Genomic DNA, 19507 nt, shown 5'->3' with positions numbered 1-19507 from the left:
TTGCTTAGCAAGTTCCCTGGCTAGGGCGAGGTAGGGGGCAGGCACACGGGAGGGACGCGGCGCTCAGCACCTCCTACAGTCAACCCGAGACCTCGAGTATCCCCGAAGGACAGCAGGGCAGACTGGAGACACACAGCTGCCTCCAATCTGGGCGAGGAGTTGCCTGCTTTTGGGTGTGCTTGGTTTCTGGGACACGGGACGCTCGCCATACTGAAGCCAAAGCACAGGGCACTGGAACACACCCTGTGTTTGGGGTAGAAGCCCACTCCTGACTCCAAAGCCCTCAGCAAGTCAAAGAGGTCTCCCTTGCCCATTCTCTGGAAAACATACATGCATTCGCTACTTCAAGTCCCTCCCCAGTCAAGCCTCTGCCTGTGATGCTCTAGGCCCTGCACGGCAGGATTGGCATGTGAGTCACGGTCACAGCGGATCTGATCGGCTGCCGAACATCCGCAGAGGCACAGGGCATTCACCCATTAGGTGAAAGCGATGTGTGTGCAGGAGGGGCAAGATCGGTGTGGCTGGGTGAGCAAAGCAAACTTCTCAGAGGAGACAAGAGAAGCAGGTCTGGAATGAAGGGTGGCTGGAGAAGGGAGGAAGGTGTCCCGGAGGGAGGGGTGGCAGGTGCAAAGGCTTGACAGGGGAAGGGCAGGACGGCCACAGGATGGGACTGAACGCACTTGCTCCTGAAGTCCAGGAAGTGTCAGGGAAAGGAGCTGGATCTCGGCCACTGGTCACCTCTTTCGGTGCTTTGGGGATGACCGCCCAGCTGACACCAGCACTGGTAAGGGAGATGTCCGATGTGGCGCTCCACGAGCTGCGGGGAGGGGGAGGGCGAGGGCACCCTGGGGCAGCCTCGGAAAGGCGGAGATGAGGAGAAAGGCCACTTCCAGCAGTCAGCTCACGGATGGTACTGCACGCTGCTGGGGGTTCTGGGGTGGGGACTGGCAGGTGAGCGCCCCAGAGGCTCGCTGGGCTAACAGGCTCCCTGAACTCCCATCTACAGCCCTGTGTCCGGAAAGCACAGCCGCCTCCTCCCGGTGCCTCTAGGTGGAGCTTCCTTCCTGTGGCTTTGTTAGTCTCTAGAGTCCACCTGCACTCCTTGGCTTGTGACCTGCTTTCTCTGCCTTCAAATCCAAAGTGCATCAGGGTATGTGTGTTCGGACTGTATTAGTGTGCCAGGGCCATGATAACAAAGTACTGCAGACTAGGTGGTTTAAATCACACAAGTTTATTGCCTCAGGGATCTGGAGTCCAGAAATCAGAGAGCAAGGCGCTGACAGGATGCCCTTGGTGTGTGAGAGACTCTGCCCGGCCTCCCTGTTGCTGTCTACGCCTCCCTGCTGTTGTCTGATGGTCAGGCACTCTCTGGCTCCTGGCAGCATCCCCCAACCTCTTCCTCCGTGTCCCACGGTGCTCTGTGCACATGCGTGCCTCTGTCCAAACGGCCCCTTTTAACAGGGACACCACTCACACTGCGTTAGGAGCCTGCCCCACTCCACCATGGCCTCATCACAACGAATTACATCTGCAAGGACTCTTCCCAAATGAGATCCCATCCTGAGGTCCTGGGGTAGAAGGCCTTTGGGGGGACATACAGGACTCCAGTCCCTAACACTAACGTGCACTAAACCAACAGGTGACTGTGGCAAGGTAACGTGTTTGCCAGTGCCCTACCAAAAGCCTCTACCTGATCTCACAGCGGTGCCTGGACACCACTTTAGTAAACGTGAAGAAGAGGAAACGGCACAGAGCCAGACAGATCTGGACAAGGCAGTTTCCTCATCTGCAAGACAGTAACAGGGACAGAACCTGACCGGCACGGCGGGTGAGAGGGCCACCGTGTGTAAAGTGGTTGGCACTGTCATCCCAGCACTCCAGAGGCCGAGGCAGGAGGATCGCAGTGAGTTTGAGGCCAACTTGAGCTACACAGTGAGTTCAAGGTCAGCCTGAACTACATAGTTAGACCTTGTCTCAAAAAACAAACAAAAAACCAAAACAATGCAGGCGGGCATGACAAGAGCACTGCACGGTGACATGTGGATTAAACTAGTTCGAGTAAGCAGGTGTGCTGGGCTTACTGTCAGTGCTTGGAAAATGAGGACCCTGGTTTTCTTTTCACTTTTTTTTTTGAGACAGGGTCTCGCTCTGCAGTTCAGGCTGGCCTTGAGCTCACTTTGTAGCCCAGGCTCGTCTCAAACTTGCAACAGTCCTCCTGCCTCAGCCTCCTGAGTGCTAGGATTACAGGGGTGCACCACCATGCCCGGCTACCAGTTTTCTATGAAGAGGCTCCGTGGTATCATCTCATCTCCAGTACTGTCTTCCAGCTCTCACTGCTTCCAGGAAACTGCTCAGGGCTGTCAGCCAGGCCCGCCCACCCCTCACTGCCAGTGGCTGGAAGGCCTTTGAGATCCTTAACCTCTAACTTCATGGCCCTTCGCTTTCTAAGGCTCTTGAGCTCTGAAGGCTCATGAGAGCTCTCAAGCAACTTCAGCTCCCGCTGGCCAAAAGGAAACACATTCACTGATGCTAGGCAGTTGACCACCTGGAAAACTAGTGACCAAGAGTGTGGATCAGAGGTTTTGGACTCAGCTGGCTCTAAACCCGGCTCTGGGAGGACTGAGTCCAGGAGCTCCCTAGGACACGCACACCCAAGAAGCGGCTTCCTACCACGCAACTGGAGCGCCACCCCTACCCACTGCCAACACTGTGTGCCAGCCCGGCTGCCCACTGTCCTCGGTACAGGAGCAGTGGAAGCTCAGGCAGGGAGATGTGTGCTGGGCAGAGGGAGGGGAAGCTGCAGGATCATTTGGGACCGGGAGGAAGAACTTGGACTTCCTGCTCCAGGCAATAGGGAGCCCCTGGAGAGTGCTAAGCAGAGGAGGAACAGTCTGAAAGTGGAACTGCAGAAAGACACATCTGGCCAGGATATAGGCTGGAGAGTGGTGGAAGAGACATCTGTGTGTGGGCCAGACGGCCAGAGAAGTCCTGGTGCCAGGCCAGGGCGTGGGTGGCGACACTCCCCCCAGAGAAGGAGCTCTGCCTGGGCGGGGGGCGTGTCCTGGCAAGGTCTGGCGTGGTTGCTGTGTTCTCTCCTGGGGTCTCTAGCTATCCTCCAACCTTTCCGAGACCCCTCCCAAGGTTCCTAAACCACCTCCCGAGCTGCCGACCCTCCCCACTCCCACATGGACCTCCAAGGACATTCTAAACCGGAAGAGGCCCTGGAAAAGGGGAGAGGGAAGTGGATGTACAAGCCTGAACCTCCTTTCCAGCCCAACCACACCCCGGCCATGGGGTTGCCTGATTCTTCTCATCCTCCAATGGCGCAGAACTGTGGTCCCCCAGATGGCCTGGGGTCACTTTAAGCCCAAAGCCCAGGACAAAGAGCCAGCAAGGGTTACAGCGATGAGGCCAAGAGAGACCCTTGGTGGTCCCAGGCCCAGGCTGCTGTTCAGGGCAGTGAGGTTCCAGGGCTGGTGCCCACCGTGCCCTCCTGTGGGGCCTCTTGGGAACAGAAGCCAATTGAGAAGCAGCTGAGCGACAACCCAATACCCTAGCTTTCCCTCTGCCTCCACCCGAGTATCTCCAGTCCCTATGCGTTTCTGTATGCCAGATCAGCTAAGGTACCTTCAGCCTTTAAAGTGCCCTCCCCCTAGAAGTCAGTGCAAAGGAAAAATGAAAAAATACACCGCGAAGGCAGGGGTGGAGTGGGCGGGCCCTGCCGTCAGACGGAGCACTGACTTCAGGAGCTTGCTTCTCCTTGGCCTAGAGCTGGGGTCAGCACAGCCCTGGCCTCCGCAGTAAACAACGGAACCCCGAACCCAGGACAGGGTGCAAGAGCTTCCTCAAAGACCTTGGAAGCTGCCACCATGGCCTGTGCTGCTAGGCAGACCTGCTCAAAGCCAAGCAGGCCCCCTCAGCTCTGCCCAGGAGCACCGCAAGCCCCAGGTGACTGGGGTCATCACTTCCCCACTGCCTCCCATCGTCCCGTTAGAAACCTCACAGCATAAGAGACCAAGACTCCCAGGAAACCTCCCGGGAGGCCCCCGTAAAGGGAGCTCCATGTGCCCACGGGTCCTGAATGTCACTGCAACTTGCGCCCCTTGGACGGCTTCATCTCTGCAGCACTCCCGTTGTGGTTTCTCTGCTGCCCACAGGACACGGGCCTGCCTGTTCATGACCTCTGTCTCGACTGACTTGTCCAGTCCTGTGTCCTGCCACCTCACATGTCCCCCCGCCGCCCAGCCCCCAGCCATCCTCCCCCGCACAGCAGGCTGTCCTGTGGGCCCTCCCCTAGACGGCTTCTGCAGATTCACTGCACGGCTAGAACTAAGCTTTCCACCTCGTACTGTCGTGATTTGTTTGTGCTCCTGTCTGCAAGCAAAAGCCTGCAGTGACGGGGCAGCAATCTCTGTGTCTTGGGAGCCCACTGTCCATCACTGTGGCTGACACACAGCTGGACTCATCCAGCCCACACTGTCCAGGCTCCCTTGCTGCCAGGTAGGCTCATGTGACTGAGTTTTGACCAATGGAACTTGACAGGGGCGAGACCGCTTCCCCCACCAACCCTTAAGAGCTTCCTGGAATCCTCCACATACTCTTTCCCACTTGCCAGCTGGATAACCAAAGTCCCTGTGGGCTGGGGTCACCAGATGGGAGAAGCTGAGTTCCCGAACTCTGCCTGGGGCACAGCCCACCAGTGACTTGGTTTGGCCTGGAACGTGAGCAGAAAATAAGTGCTTCCTTTATTCATCCACAGAGAATTTGTTACCCAGTTCACTCGTCCTGACTAATACAAAGGAACTCAGTCAAAGGAACGCAGTCAATTCAAACTGAAAGAGAGAAGACAACATAAAATGTGGAATCTTCCTAAGAATGCCATTCCCAGATCCAGTCAAGCCCAGCCCTGCATTCCCTGCACAACTGAACTTGGCACCAGGCAAGATGTCACACCTCCCAGCTCCCGCCAGCCTGATCTACCAAATGACACACACAGTCTGTGGAATACCCAGTGTGCCCCAGGAGGGCAAAGGTGGGCGGAGGAACTGCCAGATGGCCTTTCAAGTCACCACAGATGACTAAACCGCAACTTGAGGTCCTGGTTCCACGAGTCTGTAGCAAGCACACAGACACACAAAGCTGGCTTACTGGCAAGTACAAGGGTCAACACCCCTGGCATGTGACCTCTCCAGCTCGCCACCTCTCCGAGGCCGCGCACACCACCTTGAGCCCCGAGGCAGCTTCTGGGAGGCTGGCACAGACTTCTTCACAGAGAGCCCAAATCCTCCAGGCCACATTTCCACCTGGCCACAGATGGCTGGGACCCAATAGCTCTGTCCAGAGATCACAGCTGGATCAAAAAAAGAGGAAAGGAATGGAGAAGACGGATCTCCAGTTTATTTTTCCAATGTTCCGAGCTGAGGCACTCCAGACAGGATTCTGAGGCTAGCAATGTGGACCTCAGCTGAGAGCCGGTAGAAATGCAAAACACGAGCCTGCCACGAACCTGCCACGCCAAAACTCTGCGTCTCAACACGAGCACTAAGCAGTTTCCGGCCTTCAGTACCTGAGCGGCCCCCAGTACCTGAGCGGCCCCCACTGTTCTTTGCCACAAGGCTCCATCTGATCTTCCACAACTGAGTTCCGGCAGCGGTCTGGCCTTGGGCAAAGATGGGCTCACAGAGAGGGAGCAGGAGCAAGACGGGATTTGCTCTTGGACGAGAGGAGGAGGGCGCAGCCTCTCTCCACCCTTCACAATCAGGGCCAGCTCGCCAGGCACTCAATTTGCTGCACAACGATTTCTCCAGCCCCCGCTGTGTGGCGGGCGCCATGCTAAGGGCGGGGACACAGAAGCTACGGCGCAAGCGGGGTCCCGCTCCCCTAGAGCTCATGTTCTCAAGGCAAGAGGGCAACAGCAAAGAAGCAAACCAATGGTTAATAAAAGATGACAGACTGTGGTAAGTGCCTTAAAAATAACAGGCAGCGGAGCTCTGAGGAAGGGGTGGCTGCTGAGAGGGGACCGGGAGCTGAGGCTGGAGCGCCCGGGAGCGCCAGGTCTCCCTGCTGCGAGCCCCAGGGGAAAGGGAGTAGCGATGGCAAGGGCCCTGGGGAAGTACTGTGCCTCGTGTCCCAAGGAACAGCAAAGCAAGAGTGAGCTGGAGAGCAGAGAGCAGGGGAAGGGAGATGAACCTAGACGGCAGGCCAGGGCTGGTCACACAGCCTGGGGACAGAACGGAAACGACCCCCAAGTCCTTCGGAATGGTTGCAAGCAGGGGTATGATCCACTCGTTCTCAAAGGAGCACTCTGACTGGTGGGAATCCCGTGTTAGGGAGGAGGCATGAGGGCTGGACCAGACGTGCCAGGCTCGGGGTGGTTCCAACAGGGCTTGAGTCCCTCTGGCACCTCACAGCTGACCTGGCAGCCAGGTACCCTGAACTGGTCTGATGGCTTCAAGGGTTTTGTAACACCGCTTTGATGTCTTCCTTCCAGCCCGCCGAGGCCTCCTTCAGGAAGGGCTTCTTCGTGTCTCCTCCCCGTGAGGGAAGAGGCAGACAAGGTGGAGCCCCGATTGAGAAAGAGAAATCCCGAAGCAGCAGTAAACCTGCAGAGCTGCTGGGGAAGCCTCGTAACGCAGCCCCGCAGCTTCAGCCACGCCCCGCCTTCCTCGCCTTGCTGCGAAGCTCTCCAGTGAGGGGCCCGCGAGCCTGGAAAGCCCCAGGAGCAATGCCCCAGTCAGGCTGTGGAGCCTGACTGACGTCCTCCAGCCCACCCCGGAGCCCAGCGGATGGCTGTTCTAGGTGGCCGACCAGGGGGCAGGGGCAGCTGCCCACCCAGGATGGGTGCCAGAGGAAGAGGGACGCAAAGAGAGAAGGTTGCGCTGGGGTCCTGGGCACTGCAGAGCAGGCCTGCCTCCCCCCGGGGCCGTCCTCCTGACGCCAGACCCACAGCAGCGGGCTCTGGGCCTCTGTGTGCACTTGGGCGGCAGGCACACTTCCACACCTCTGCTCCCGAGGAACTCTCCGTCCCGAGCCCCTTCTCAGGCACAGGAACCCCAGCCCTCCCCAGCCCTCCCTCCAGCTCTACACCCCCTGCACCCACAGCAAGAGAAAGGGCACCTAGCATTGCCCAGGTATCTTCTCCATCTGCACCCCAAAAAAGAACCTGAAGCCAGCGTGCCCCGGTATTACACTTACTAACTTTGGGCACTAGGTCCACTGATGCCTGTTATATTATTCTCGGTGGGACTGAGAACTTTCATAATTAAACAACAGCAAAAACAAGCTGAGCGCAAAGCCCAGAAGGAGCTGGAAGGGGCCTGACCAGAGTGCCGGGGAGGCCGTGGAGAAGACCGAGGGTGCGAGGGAGGAAAAGATGGTGCAGTGACGGGGAAGCGGGGAAGGGGCAGGGGAAAGGCCGGGGAGAAGGGAGGGGAGGAGGAGAGAGCAGAGGGAAAGCAAGAGGAAGGGAGAGGCACTGGGCAGAAGGGAAGGGGGAGGCTGTGGGAAGGGGTCCAGACAGCGGCTGGGTGTGCAGCGTGCGGAGGCGGATCCCAAGGGTGCCTTACAGGCCAAGCTGCCAGGGTCAGCCTGCTGCGAGCTCCTGCAGGTCGGCTCCCGCCCCGCTTCTCCACCCCTCAGCCTCACCCCAACACAGGGACTTGCCCCAGCAGGTGCGCAGTAAACGGGGTCAGGTGCTCCCCACTCCTGCCCCCGTGTGTCAGGCAGGGGCTGGGACAGAGAAGGCTGCCACTCGCCGAGAGAAGACACGCCAGGGACCGCACAGCCTGCCCAAGCCTGTTCCCACCGGGACCTGACCCACATCACCGACAGCTGCGGTACTCGGGCTGACTCTGTGACAGCCACTCCCCTTCCTGGACACAGGCCCGCTCCGCAGCTATTTCTAGCAGGGACGGTAGCGAGGCAGGTGTGGCTCTGAAGAAGGGCTAGCCGGAGTGAGCAGGGCTAGCCTGTGGCGCAGACAGATGAAACCCGGGGGCCTTCTGTCCAGCTAGGGGATGGGAAAGGGGGAGACCAGGCTGGGGGCTGAGGGCGCTGTCAGCCCCTGCCCACGCATGGGTCCTGGCACAGCCTGACCCACGGAGGGCAGGAAGCAGTCACTCTCCTCTGGTCAGGGAAGGAGGCCCGAATGGGGGCAGCAGTGGTCTCTCCCAGTAAGCACCGAAAATAGAACAAGGCGTGGAAGCTACATTTTCAAGGCCTCCTACACAATCTCAACACTTTGGCTCCGTCTCTGCCCTGGGCCACACCCCGCTGCACTGCCGGATGCACACCGGAGAAGGCGTGGACACCTGGCCTCAGCCTGGAGACACACCCCGGGTCCCAGCGCCCCCGGGGGAATTCCTCCTTAAAACTCTCCTCCCAGGGAGGTGAGGCCCCAGGAATTGAGGGACAAAACAAGCTTACTTCCTTGGGGACAGAGATGCCCCGGAGAGATGGGGTGGGGGTGGGGGATGACCGGTGTGCCAGAGGAGCCACCCTGGGCGAGCAGCTCAGTGCCAGCCCAGACACCAGCTTTGCGCTTCCTGTCCGGCTGGGTCCCGTTTGCTTTAAGGCTTAGCTAAAGTGGCCTGTTTAGCCTCAGGGATCAAGAACCCTGCTGCCCCTGCCCGGCCTTCTCCCCAGCTCTCCAGCCAGCCCTGAGTTCAGAATTCCAGGGAGGCTGACCTGGCCTTTGTTTGCTGCACACCAGATAAAAGCTCCCTAAATAGCAGATAGAGCCAAGCCCCGGCCAGCTTTGAGGCCTCTCTCCTGGGCAGAGCGTTCATTTATCACAGCCAGAGGCCAAGACCCTTTGTGGCTGGAAAGGTTTCTCCCAGACAGGCTGGGACAGTGTTCGCACTGGAACCTGAAAGCCCTCCTTCTTCCGAGGGCCCGGACGTGTCACAGCGGAAGGGCTCCCAGCTGCTCCAGGCACGGGCATCCCGTGCTTTGCCCCCTCCAAGTCCCGAAACCACTTTCTGCAGGGGTGCTGCAGGCAGTTATTCTGCAGAGGAGATGGTGGGGACTCTCGGCCCACGGTTACAAGGACAGAGGCCCAAACCTAGGTAGTTCTCTCTGATGACCCTTCCCAAGCTCCCACTCAGAAGCTGGGAATCTGGCACCAGGAATCCCACCAGCCCTTTAAGAGAGTCTGATGACGTCTCTCCAAAGATGAGAGAGATCTCTGGGGACCTGGGGTTTCCTTTCCTGGCTCCAGCTAAACTGAGGATTTAAAGGGAGCGCCTTCAATTCTCTAACAGCTCCCACAGTGGTCTCCCCTGAAGAAACACCCCTCCGACCCTGGGACTGCAGACCTGAAATCTCCTGGGTGTAGGTCCAGCCTGGGATGGTGGCTTGCTACTGAGGGCAACTGATACAGCTGGCACGTCCCAGTCATCCCTCCGGTGACAGATCATCTCCCAGAGGGGTGAACAAACTGTCTCCCCTTGGGAAAGTCCACAACTCGGCTCCAGGAGCTCACGCCGGCTGTTCCACGTGCCTAGTTCCACAGGAGTCAAAGTGAAACCCACTATTGTCATCAGCAGCAGGAAGTAGGAAGTCCAGGATGCCAAGACTTCCGGGCCCCAGAGCCAGAGCTGCCTGCACACGCTGGATGGGACGCCACAGCATGCAGGGGTCCGGGCAGTGTACACTGGGGACCCCCACCAGGGCAGCACCCATGCTGCACAGTCCGTCCTGCCCCGATCCTTCCATCAGCGGATGGCTCCTGCTCACACAGGGGTGGCAATCTGGCTCTTCCCCTCAGAGTTCCCAGTAGCGATCACGGTGCCAGGCACTTAGTGGGCACTCCTCCCTCCAGAGCTCCCAGGACTGACATGAAATTCCCTCTGGCAGGAAGGGAATGACTGGATCACAGCTGAAGCATCAGAGTGCACACACACACGCATACACACATGTACACACACACAGAACACTCACTGGGCCGCCACCAAAGAGCTTCCCTCCCTTCCTTCTCCAGTCTGGAGGGGGATATGGAGCCCTTATATACTTTCCAGCCAGCTTCCTGGGTGGTTATCCAAAGAGATGGGGTAGGGCCCAGTGGGGACAGCTGAGTTTCTAGCTTGGGCCTCTGGGTCTAGGAGCAAAGGGGCAGGGAGGCAGTGAGTACACCCCAAGGCCTCTGTGACGTGACACCCAAACACACCTGTGTGACGCCTTACCCCTGGAGAACAAGGTATGTGGCTCCCAGCAGTCGGAGTGGTGGGCCCAGCTCAGACACTGCCCCCTCAGAGCCAGTCTGTTATTCAGCTGGGGGGCGGGCAGGCATGGTGGGCGGGGCTCCAGGCGGCAGTCCAGACCCCAGGACACTGCATGGGCCTTTCTGGGGCTCAGGAAAGTGTTCCACTCCTGGCACCAGCACCTTCTCTCCAGGGAGGGCACAGTCTACACCCTTACCAGGAGCCCTCTGGGTGACACTGATGCAGCAGGAGCTTCGTGCTCTCCTCACCAAAAACAGAAAGTCTTCTGGGTCAAGGCTGGAATCCTAGGTAGGCATAAATAAGAAGCGGGAGCACCTGAATTCTAGTCCCACTGTTACTGGTCCTGTGAGTTTGGACAAGTCCTTTCCCCTCTTGGGATCTAATTTTCTCGTCTGTCAAATAATTGAAAGGAGCTAGACCAGCTGGTGGCCAATAAGTTCCATCTCATGGGGCCATGCCAGCCGACACATAGTATCTCCCTTAAGAGATCTGGTTTTGTTTTTTACAAAGATTCTGAGTCCATGTCTGTCCGATCAATTAATGATGTCTGCCATGGGTGCAGGATGCGAGAGTGCCATGATCGATGAATGATGTCTGTGGTGGGCCTAACCAGCACATGGCAAAACTGAGTGCAGATACTCAGCAGCCTGGTAGATGACCTCTGAGCCCTCTGGATGGAAAACTTACAATTCTACCCAGCGGACACGGTTAATACGAGCCTTGTGACGGTGTACATCGGTGGGCCTGATCTGACAGGGCCTTATGTCCCTTAGGAACAGGATGCAGCTGCACTCCCTAGAGCCAGCAGGTATGTTCCTGGATCGAATGCACACAGGTACCCAAAAGGAAGTTCGCAGACCAAGCACTGAACATGCGGAAATGTATGCCCTGTGTTCCATCAGGAACCGGAAAGACGCCTCTTTCCAAGAGCAAGGAAAAGCCGTCAACCAGTGATTACTTCTCAGAAAATGCCGTTTTCCTAACAGCACTGCGAGGAGGAAATGGGTCGGTAATTACACTTCGGAAGTAGACTGCACTATTTTGTGAAAGTGAAATCTGTATGAATGGGGCAGAGGAAGAAATTTCTGTCTCCAGATGAAGAGGAATCTCCGGCGCTTTCCTCTTGGAGATAAATTGCTAAGGGTCTGAGTCATAAGGTTTCGGCTCCCCTGTCTGCGATCTCTACATCAATCACTATCTTACGGGATTTCTCACATCGTTTGTCTCGGTTCATTCTTTCTATCACCCTAGAGGCAGGTATTTTTATTGACCCCATTTACAAGAAGGAGAAAAATTGAGGCACAGAGAGGTTAAACGACTCATCAAAGGTTTAACAGTCAGTAAGGGCTGGAGCCAACCTTGGACCCAACCATCCCGGTCCTAGCGTGTGTGCCCTAACCATCACGCTGCCCCACATGACTCACTCTGGTTTTGTTATGACACAGGAACTGTAGCCAAAGGGCTTCTGCTTCAATTCTAGGTTCACAGATTGCAAGCAACATTTGAATACAAGATTCCCATTTGACAAGACAATTTGGACAGGTCCCTGGGGTTGGTTGAGATGAGATACAACCAGTCACACTCCATAGGAATGGGCTACAATGATCATCCAAGAAACACGAGGTAATTTTCTCTTTCTCTTGCTAGATATATCCCTCCTACCCATTTTTAATTTGCCTATCCTGTCCTGTTTTACTGTAATGACCACATGAGACATATTTTATTTTAGATTTCCCACTTTCTCCTCAGGTGTCTCTAATTATTAAAATATTAATATTATACATAATAAGTGTACTCTCCTTTTTTAAAACAGAAAGACATTAAGGTTAAGGGTCCCCTTTGACCAAACCTCTATACCTATTAATGTTCCTCAACCCCCTTTAGAGATAATTTTGTTACTAATCTGGAGTGCACCCTTCTGGATCTTTTAAAAATATTTACATATGCATACTATATATGTACCTTCACAGGATATACAGTTGTTATATTTAATTGCTATCATACTGTATATATTACTTTGAAAATTTCTTCGTTGATTGGCATTTCCTGGTAATCCATACCTGAAATTGAGCTCAATCTCACTTGTTTTGAGTGCTGTACTAAGTGGTGGGAGAATCCCACAGTTTCCTTAGCAACCCTCCCTTTACACTGTTACCCAGTTTCATCATGTCAAACACATGAAGCTCCGAGTCCTTCCGGGATTGCGACTGGCCTCAGTCAAGGCCACACTCTCTGCTGGGGGTGTGTGAGCGAGCACAAAGGTCTGCCGCTCCCTGCACTGCTGGAGCTGGCAGCTGATGCCACAGTGGAAGGTGTCCAAACGCCATGAAATCCCTGCTGCAAAACCGTCCCTGGAACTTGGCAAGTTGCCTCCCCAGGCTTTGACCCCTTGCTTCTCGCCTACAATCAAATATCTCAAAAAATTCCCTGGACCATGAGAAGGCAGAGGGCCTGTAGCAGAGGCTTTCTCCTTTTCTAATTCTGAAGTTGGTCCTCACAACAAGGACCACCCAGTTTGACCTCAGGTGAGGCCCGCTCTGGACGTCCAAGTAAAGCTCATGAATGTTTCGTGAATAGAAAAATCAACAGAGTTTTTTACCTGCAAAGTGAAGGACTTAGAACAAGAACTCTTCTAATTCTAAAAAAAATGCAGTGGCCCCATAAGCCTCCCTAAGTTTCACTTTAACACACCCATACCCACACCCACACACACAGCCATTCTAAGGCTGGTAATTAAGGACTCAGGGGTTACAGCTTTGCTCAGACATCATTAGCCAGGCTGCCAGAGAGCTGGAAAGTAAGTGTGACCTCCATGGCTCTGTGGGAAGGGAGTCTGAGGAGATGGATAAGGAAGAGAGAGAAAAGCTCTCCAAAACAGGGTAAGTCCTCGGAGCAAATGTGCAAACCTGAACGGCTCTCTCAGCTGTCTTCCGAGTGGTGCGGGGCAGCTAAAGGGCCTCTCCCGGCTCTGATCAAACACCGCCCCAGTGTGCTCGCTGGCCAGGGTTCGGACTGAAGGGCACTGTGGAGCCAGTGTTTGCAGAGAAATTACTGCAGCCCAGCGCTTCGCAGGTCAGGTTGTGAAACAACCCCCCACGGGGCCAGGCTTCGGAGAGCCTTCCGGTTCCTTCTTGGTGAGCCTGGGTCTCGGGGGAGACACTTGACGCGAAGGACCTATGCGAGCAAACTGACAAGAGTGGGGAAATGTGGGCAGCTGCCAAGGAAAAGGTGACTTCAAAGGGCATCTACAGCCCTTCCCGCTTTCACTCTGCCTCCGAGCAAGCCAGCCGCTTACAGCCAAACGGGTACATCAGACCCTGTCCTGGCCAGCTCCCTCTGGACACGTCCCCTTCCTGGTCACAGAGGCTGAGCGATGAGATATTTTTAGAAGAAACGAAGAGCCTCCCTTCTTCCATGTTCTCGGCTTGACATGTGAAGTGCTCTTGACCTGGCCTGGCTTCCAGGAGAGCTGCTCAGGTCGAACACTCTGTCAGTGGGGGCAGGTCATGCAGGAGCGCTGTCTCCTTCTTCGTGCTGGTGTCCTGGGATTTTGTGGGGGGCAACTTGGAGAAGGGTTAGGAAGGCTGCAGAGCCCTCTGGGGTGGCTGTAAGCCCAGATCAAGCTTGTGTGTGCCATGGTCCAAGGCAGCACAGTCTAACACAACTATCTGTGATGACAGGAATGGCCTATGTCTGGTCAGTACACAGCTACTGCGGCATGCCAAGTATGACTGAGGAAATATATGCCTAATTTTTGAAATTTAACTTTTAAATTTTAAAATTACATTGAAATAGCCACATGTGGCTAGTGGTCACGGCATCAGACAACACAAAAATAAAGCCTCCGCAGAGGCTTCCTGGAGGGCTTGTGTACATTCACGTATTTGTCTGCAGACAGCCTTTCACTTTGCACGAAACAATCACTGATCTCAAGAGTAAAATTAGATGCAAGAACGCATTCTTCTGTTACTTCTCCAAGGAAATCTGCCCCTACCCCGGTGTGTAAGGCTTCCTCATAGTAAGTTCCTGGCACTTTTCATGGTACCTCTAGAAGAGTATAACATATTAATTGTTGGGCTTTATAAAAAGTAGAAGCTGTAACTCCCATGGAAGCAGGGACCACAGCTGAACTTGCTCATTCGTGTATCCTCAGGGTCTGGCCGACTGCTTGGACAGAGGAGGGGGCATTTACTTTTGGGTGGCTGGAAAGAAGGGTGGGGGGAAGGGAGGAAGGAGGTAGGAATGAATGACGAATAAATCTAACAAACTGGAAACAGAACCCTGATAATTATGATTCTCCAAAAACAACCAACTCCCCGCAAACTGGGGTGAGGGTATGTGGCTATGTGCCTCCAGTCTGCTGCCCTCAATCAAGACTTCTTTGTCCCCTTCCCAAGAAGAATGCCCTTTCCTTCCTCTCCAGCCCAGAGTCTCTAGAAAGAGGCCCCCAGCAGGAAGGGACTCGTCCTTCTCGACTTTGTGTCCCTCAGCCTGTGCACTTCTGCTGGCCAAGTGCAAAGGCCAACCTACCCTCGCCCCAGACAGCTGCGACGGTCATCTTTCTAGTTTCCCTCCCGGCGCTCATGCCTGCTGCTTGGGTAGGGTGGCAGATTTTGCAAATGAAAACACACAGTGGAATGTGAACGTCACATAAAGAACAATGACTTTTTTTAGTGTAAGGACTTCCCATGCAATATCTGGAACACACTTATATTTCCAAAAAGGGTCTGTCATTTACAGAAATCGAACTGGCCGCCTCATGTTTAGCTAGCAACCCCAATCTAGCACCACAGCAGCAGTTAGTGAGTGAGGACGTGGGAGGCAATGTGGGAAGGGGAGCGCTGACATGGCCCAATCTGCTCTGCAGAGACCCCATAGCTCCACAAGGGTGCAGAAGGAACAGCAAGCCACTGTCTGGTCTTTCTGCCTGTTCTGTCTGCAGCTTGTCCCACATCCTATGAAGAGCTCCCCAATGTGCCACCAGAGTGCCCTTTTGAGGGTTCGCTGATGCCATGGGTCACTCAAAGTGGCCCCTGGCTCTCCTTCAAGCATAAGCCCTCCGGCTTCCACCTTTCTCCTGCCTGGCACCAGAGACAGCTTGTGCCCAGGTTTCTCCTGGGAGCTCCACATACAGAGCAGTCAGGTCCCAGCAGAGCCTGGAGGGTGCAAACCCCAAGTGACACCCTGCTTCCCATCTCAGTGTGCACAGGAGTTGAGTGGGATGGGTATGATGCTGAAGTGGATGCAGCAGTAGTGCAAAATGGAAAAGCTGGTCTGGGGGTGTTACGGTTTGTGTCTGGATGTCCCCTCACAGCCTCATGCGGTCATGGGGGATGAGCTCTTCAGAGGCAGCTGAATCTAGAGTTTGTGATTGGTTCATTGTCTAGTGTTAGGAGTGGGGGTGTGAGTGCTACACCAGGTAGTCTGCATGCAATATAAGAGATGGAAAAAGTTGAACGGTTGCCCTTCTGCCATGTGCCACTGTGCCTTGGAGCCCGCCGATATAGACTGAAACCTCTAAAAACGGTGAGCTAAATAAATCTTTCCTTCCTTAATTTTGGGCATCAGGTATTTTGTCTCAGCAATGAGAGAAAAGTACTTAAGAGAGGGGGTCCTGCTCAGATCAGAAGACCCTTGAGGTACTTGCTGGCTGCAGACATGAAGGGCAGGTGCAGTGCATCTCCCCGTTGGCCTCCCAGAGAGAGAAATGGATCTACATGCACCACATGGCCCTCGGCTGGCTGCCAGAGGTGGGTCAGGACTGTGTGGTAGGGCCCAAAGCCCCTCCTGGAGAACTATATTCCACCCAGGGCAAAAGACGCCATCTGAAAAGGGAGAAATAAGAGGAAATATATAGAGACACCCACACTGGGGACAGAGCAATCAACTTGTGAGCACAGGAGTGTGGGGTGCTGGGGCCATCCAAGGGGTGTCCAGACTCCCTGCTGCTCTATGAAGGCCGCACGTACATTCCCAAGTGGCGCCTGAGCAGCCCATACATGATTCACAGTCTAAATGGCTCTGTTCAGTGGCTCTTCACTGCAGACCTCAGCCTCCTGAGTACTGGGTTTATGGGCCCGAACCACTACACCTGACTCTAAGCCACGCTTACACTGCCTCTCAGGAAGTACCCCGACACCAAAGACAGTTAGCAATTCCATTTGTTCATTGCCTATAGGAGCCGTCATATTAAAACCAGCAACCTTGATAAACAATAAAACATGAGAACAAATGTCGCTAGAAGTTATCACGGGGTGCAAAGGAGCTCACAAAGATGCCATGTTCAATTCCTCAACCGTGACCTTCCAAGGGACTGTCCTAGCCCCTCTCTAGCTGCGCCACAGCCATCCTCAGTATCCTCGGGGACTGGATTTCAGGACTCACACAAATATCCGAATCCTCACAGACCCACGTCCCTTATATAAATGGCAGCGTATATGCACATAATCTATGTGTATTCTCCCACAGACTTTAACTCTTCTGTAGATTATTTATAAGACCCAATACAATGTAAATGCTATGTTAACACCTACCATACTATACTGGTTAGGACTAGTGACAAGGAGAAAGTCTGACTACATCTAGGACAGATGAAAATAGTTTTTCAGGGGCTGGGGATTTAGCTCAACGGCAAAAGCGCCTGCCTGGCAAGCGCAAGGTCGTGAGTTCGGTTCCCGGTACCGGAGAAAAACCAAAAAAAAAAAAAAAAAAAAAGAAAATAGTTTTTCAGTATTTTCAATCTGCAATTGGTGGAATCTGCAGACGTGGAGGGCTGACTGTATCGGCTGGTGAGGTCTCATATAGGCAAGTCTGGCCGCGTTCACGACCGTGCAAGACTAGGACTGCTCCACAGTTGCGGCCCCTCTTGACGTGGGAAAGTGGGCCCTCCCACAGCAAGGGAGACGGCATTCCTTTCCTGTGAGGTTCTGTAACTTGGGAGGGGGTGGGGGGCCAGAACAGAACAGCGGCAAGAAAAGTTCTGATCTGGAAGTTTGCGCTGGCTTTCAGACCCCCGCCAGCTCATCAATGAGCTCTTTCAGGGTTCCCTTTCCCCAACTGAGTTGCCATTTCCTGTCCAGCACACTGTACCCATTGATGGGGTATCGGCAGATCCAACCAGTTTACGCTGGAAGGGCTCACGGAGACTGGACAGGAACTGAGAGGGGAAGAGGAGGAAGGCAGGAGGGCAAGGAGTGGCTTTTAATCCCATCTTCAGTGGGCTATTCAACCCCATATAGCTGGATGAAGAGAGGATTTGTAACACAAGAAGCCAGCTCACCTTTGGCTTGTCTCATAAGTAGAACAATAAGCACAAGGAGACAGAATCAAGTATCAGGGCAAACATGCAAACCTGCGTCCCCAAGATAACCCACCACCAAAGGCTTGCAGGCCACCACCGAGGCAAGGGGGCAGGCCCTAGTTGTGAGGACTAGGAGTGGTTGTCTCTTCTTTGTGGGCCTAAACCAGATTCTGTCTCATTTAGGATTCAACCAACAGTGGTTCGAAAATATCTGAAAACGTATTTTGTCTGTACTGAACATGCACAGACTTTTTTCCTTGTTATTGTTTCCTAAACAATACAGAGTAACAGGTTACTTACACAGTGTTTGGACTCTCCTAGGTGTTTTAAACAAACACCCTGAGGAAGAATCTAGAATATCTCAGGTTTCCCTTCCTGGTAGTAGGGTTGCTGCCCAACTCTCAGCGATTCCCCCTTCTCTGGTACAGCACTTGCCTCGGATGCATAGGGATGGGCCCCCTAGTGGCTATATCTGTGCTACATGAGCTCCTACCCCTGACCATTCTGATTGGCCCAGAGAAGTCACATGGTCAAAGTCAGCCCAATCAAAATCTCCCCTGAGATTTATCAATTTGGAACTGGGAGACAGTTGGTGTCTTAGCTGTTGAGAGCCACAAATATGAAATTCAAAAGCTGTGACAGCCAAATCCCGTAGAGTGTTGGGTAACAGAAGCTGAGGACAATGCCACAGGGAAGCAGAAACAAGCTAGGGAGAGAGCTGATCCTCATTTCAGTTGTGCCTGAAGTCCCCTGCCTCCCTGCCCCTCTCACAGTCTGGTTAATTGCATAAGGTTCCCTGTTGTATTTTTGCCTGAGCCGGCATGAGTGTAAAACTATCAATTGTCATTAAAAGAAGCCTAAGGAAATTAGCCGGTATTAAGGGGGCATTTGCAATGGTAACTGTGGGATCTATACTGCCATTCTCCTGTGGGAACACACTTACATGAAATGGAGACACAAGTCCACCATCCACATGTTCAAACTGGGTGGCAAGTGCCTTATTTGGTTAGACAGACACAGTGGTATGCCCAGCTTGTGTCTGCAGTTCAAGAAATTGCTTATGTTTCTGTTTCAGTCTTCTCTGTGTGTTTGCTTTTCTTTGCCTGCAATGATGGGGCGGCTTGTGTCTCATCTTGGATGTTTACAGACATGTCTGCTCAGGCACACAGCACCCACAGTCATCCTCTGCCTCTCCGCCCCCCAGGCGAAGGAGGGTGACAAAGCATGACTGTGGAAACCAGCCGGGGAAGCCAACAAAGCTCCGAGTGTCTGCACACAGCATCCAAGACAGAGACAAGCCCGGCTCCACCCTCAGGCCACCCTTGTCTATTCCCCGGTACCAGCCTAGATTCTGGCTCTGAGAGCTCCTATGAGAGGGCCAGCACCCCAGAGAGATTCAGGCCACCACCTGAGATCCAGCCAACTCACCTGCAGATCAAAGAACTTGCTGTACCTCCGGTAGATGGTCTGGGAGGTGGAGTCGGACCAGGTCACGTTGATAATGTAGACCTGTGGGAAAAGGTAAGAGCAGGTGAGCAGGTGACCGAGCTGGGCTGCAGACTGTGCCAGGCATCACTTCACATGACTGCGGGAGCATGGCAGCTGAGGCGTTCTTTTCCTCGTCTCATCTATTCCCAGGCCTACTGCAGAGTTGGGTACCATGGATTCTACAATATGTCTACACACACACGCACACACACACACACACACACACACTCAGGAGCATTCGATAAAATGCTGAGGGTGATTACCTTAGGATGGTAGGATTAAAGCAAATGATTTTAATTTCCTTCTTTTTATGATATATTTGATACAAAGAACATAAAGCTGGAATCATTATAGTTCTCTGCTTTTGTTTTTCTTTTTAGGTAGTTAATTTTCACAGGTTCTCAAACTTTATAGTGAATGTGATGCCACCAGGGGTCTTCCAAAATTATAGGTGCCCAGGCCCTACCCTGTGACATTCTGCAAAGGCAGATCTGGGTCC

The 19507-nt window shown here is 54.1% G+C and overlaps 1 protein-coding gene across 1 annotated transcript in view; it reads right to left on the bottom strand.

Moving 5' to 3' along the window:
- Window positions 1–19507, bottom strand: part of Sh3pxd2a (SH3 and PX domains 2A) — a gene marked incomplete at its 5' end in the record, with an annotated part of 196155 nt that overhangs the window by 132481 nt on the left and 44167 nt on the right. Inside the window, 1 exon segment of the mRNA XM_005403799.2 lies at window positions 18949–19029. Coding sequence (XP_005403856.1) covers window positions 18949–19029 — 81 coding nt within the window.

This window comes from Chinchilla lanigera, unplaced genomic scaffold (assembly GCF_000276665.1).
Source record: "Chinchilla lanigera isolate Chin_1 unplaced genomic scaffold, ChiLan1.0 scaffold00084, whole genome shotgun sequence".
Classification (NCBI taxonomy): domain Eukaryota; kingdom Metazoa; phylum Chordata; class Mammalia; order Rodentia; family Chinchillidae; genus Chinchilla; species Chinchilla lanigera.
This window is presented reverse-complemented; position numbering and strand designations above follow the sequence as displayed.